This window comes from Oryzias melastigma, linkage group LG19, assembly GCF_002922805.2.
Source record: "Oryzias melastigma strain HK-1 linkage group LG19, ASM292280v2, whole genome shotgun sequence".
NCBI classification, from domain to species: Eukaryota; Metazoa; Chordata; class Actinopteri; order Beloniformes; family Adrianichthyidae; genus Oryzias; species Oryzias melastigma.
In genome coordinates this window covers 935,480-938,509 of record NC_050530.1, presented here as the reverse complement: position 1 = coordinate 938,509, position 3,030 = coordinate 935,480, and the positions used below count along the sequence as shown (strand labels likewise).

The 3,030-nt window shown below is 34.4% G+C and overlaps 1 protein-coding gene across 4 annotated transcripts in view; it reads right to left on the bottom strand.

Moving 5' to 3' along the window:
- Positions 1-3,030, bottom strand: part of csnk1e (casein kinase 1, epsilon) — a 13,027-nt gene that overhangs the window by 4,182 nt on the left and 5,815 nt on the right. For all 4 annotated transcript variants that reach the window (XM_024285541.2, XM_024285539.2, XM_024285538.2 and 1 more), the window contains one exon: positions 910-1,138. In XM_024285541.2, coding sequence (XP_024141309.1) covers positions 910-1,138 — 229 coding nt within the window. The remainder of the gene's footprint in view (positions 1-909; positions 1,139-3,030) is intronic.

The window sequence follows — 3,030 nt, the reverse complement described above, 5'->3', positions numbered from 1 at the left end:
TGAAATTGACAGCAAAAAACACTGAAGCTGACTACTAGCTAAAATATTAGCTAAATCCCAAATTAGCCTAAAAAACAAACAAACAAAACTTATGTTCCCTAAAACAGCTAGCATGTAGCTGGAAATAAAGCTAAACTTCAGAAAACCCTAAAAAAAAATGAAAAAAGCCTAAATTTGCCAAAACAACTAGCGTGTAAATATTAGCTAAACTCCAAAACAGCCTAAAAAACTTCTAAAATGCCTCTTTTAGCCAAAACAGCTAGGATATATAGCTGAAATTTTAGCTAAATTCCAAAACAGACTAAAAACTTAAAAAAAGCCTAAATTAGCCAAAACAGCTAGCATGTAGCTGAAATATTAGCTAAACTCCAAAATAGCTTAAAAAATCTTGGTTAACACCAAAACAGTCAAAAAGCTAGCACAATGACAAATTTTAAAAACAATTACAAAAATGTAAAAAGAAAAACCTAAATTAGCAAACACAGCTAGTGTGTAAATATTAGCCTAGCACCAAAACAGCCTAAAAAAACTTTAAAAAAGCCTAAATTAGCCATAACAGCTAGCATGAAGCTGAAATATTAGCTGAACTCCAAAATAGCCTAAAAAAATCGTAGTAAGCGCCAAAATAGTCCAAAAAGCTAACAGAATGCCAATTTTTTAAACTTTAAACACGTATCTTTTTAACAAAATTGTGAATAATAAAAAGGCAGGAATATTATTCCAGAATAATAAACCTTAAATGACTTTCAATATTTTGCTCTATAAAAATATATTCTGTCATAATTATACAAGTCAGAAAAGATAACATCTGGTCATTAATAACATTAAAATAAAATCCGGCCTTGACTTTGACACGTGTTTTAGGGAGAGGAGAACGTCAGAGAGGATGTAAGGAGGGCAGGTGTTTACCGATGCCCAGGTGGGTGTTGATGGAGGCGTAGCGGGCCGTGCCGGTCAGGTTCTTGTTCTCGCGGTACGGGATGTGCTGGTGCGTTCGAGCGTCGCGGTATTTCTTGGCCAAGCCGAAGTCGATGATGTAGACCAGGTTGCCCTTCTTTCCCAGGCCCATCAGGAAGTTGTCGGGCTTCACGTCTCTGTGGATGAAGTTCTTGGAGTGGATGTACTCGATCCTGCTGATCTGGAGACCGGAAGAGACGGTTTGTACACGGAAACGTCCAGAAAAAGACAATTCCTTTGTTTAGTGCTGAATTTACGCTTTTATTTTTGAATTTCTGTGACAGCAGCTCATTGTCAAGTTTATTTTATTTTTTGTTTCAGCTCTTTGATCAAACAAAGTTTTTGGTTAAATAAAAACAACTAATTTTTTAGTCAGTATTTTTGGAAGTTAAACAATTCTGGAAGAAAAAATCAAAAAAATCAAAAGATTTTATGGCAAAAATAAATGTACTTCTATTTTACTGAACAAAATAGCACAAAATAACTTCCTGATGTTGACATAAAAACACCAACGAGTCCAATCAATAAATATCTTATGAAAAACCTGAATACTTTCAGAATAAAAGCCTTCTTCCTGCGAGTTTCAGCCTCGTTTTTAACCATCTTCCGCTGAAAAAGCGTCTCGGAGCTCCTCCATCACTGCTGAAGCTTCTTTGGACGCATCACAAATACTTTAATTCTCAAATCTAATCAGACTGCAGTTTAGACAATAATGAAAATGAAGCACAGCGGTCAGCAGCTCCGCTCTCAGACAGGACCAACCTCTGTCGCTTTGAAAGAAAAGAGAGAAAACAGGAGAAGATGGAGGGACTTGAATGGGAAAAAAAGTGGCGACTGCAGCCAGGAGACAACAGGATGATCAAAGCATGACTGAAGAGGCCATTAAAGGGATTAAAAAGCCTCATAAAAGATGAAGCTCTGAGTCGTGCCAAGAAAGTAACGATAAACTGTCTAAAAACGGAGCATCTTCAGCTTAAATCTGTCAAACCTCCCAGCACCGTGTTCACACAAACATAGAAACAGGATGGTCTTTCACAGAGCTGGTTCTGACATCTTCATCCAAAAATAAATGTAACTGGAGAAGTTATATTACCTGTGATATTGCTAGTGTGAACGGTTTTCACTGAAAGTAGTCGCTTAAGATGCTGAAGGATTTTGCTGGAAATGCTAAAGCTATTTGTAAAATGTTAAATTTGATAAAAGATGGAAAATATCGTTAAAAAACTATGAGAGAGCGCTGATGTTGACCTAAATTTCTGAAAAAATGCATTAAAATTGCTTTAAAATCCCTAATACATGCCAATTTTGCAAAAAAAATATTCAGTGTGTTGCTTAAATATGAGGTAAACTCCAAATTAGTTAAAAAAAAATCTTAGTAGAGGCAAAGTTAGACAAAAAAAGCTAGCTTGTTGTTTTAATACTAGCTAAACTCCAAAATAGCCTAAATAATAACTTAACTCAATAACTTAAATATTTAAAAAATGTTATCATGTTGCTAAAATATAAGCTAAACTCTAAATTAGCCTTTAAAAACTGTAGTAGGTAACAAATTAGCCAAAACGTTAGCATGTTGCTAAACTATTAGCTAAGCTCAGAATAAGCATAAAAATACCTCAGTAGATGCCATTAAATACTAGCTAAACTCCAAAAAAGCCTAAAATTCCTCAGTAAATTAAATTAGTCAACAATGTTAGCCTGTTGCTAAAATAGAAGCTAAACTCTGAATTAGCCTTTAAAAACCTCAGTAGATAACAAATAAGGCAAGAACGTTAGCATGTTGCTAAAAATAATAGCTAAACTGCAAATAACCATAAAAAAACCTTAGTAGATGCCAAATTATGCAAAAAAGCTAGCTTGTTGCTTAAACACTAGCTAAACTCTAAAATAGCCTAAAATTACTCAGTAGGCTAAATTAGTCAAAAACGTTAGCCTGGTGCTAAAATAGAAGCTCTAAATTAGCCTTTAAAAACCTTAGAAGGCAACACATTAGCTAAAAATGCTACAGTGATGCTTAAATACTAGCTAAACTCCAAAACAGCCTAAATATATTAAACTCTAATTTAGCCTAAAAAA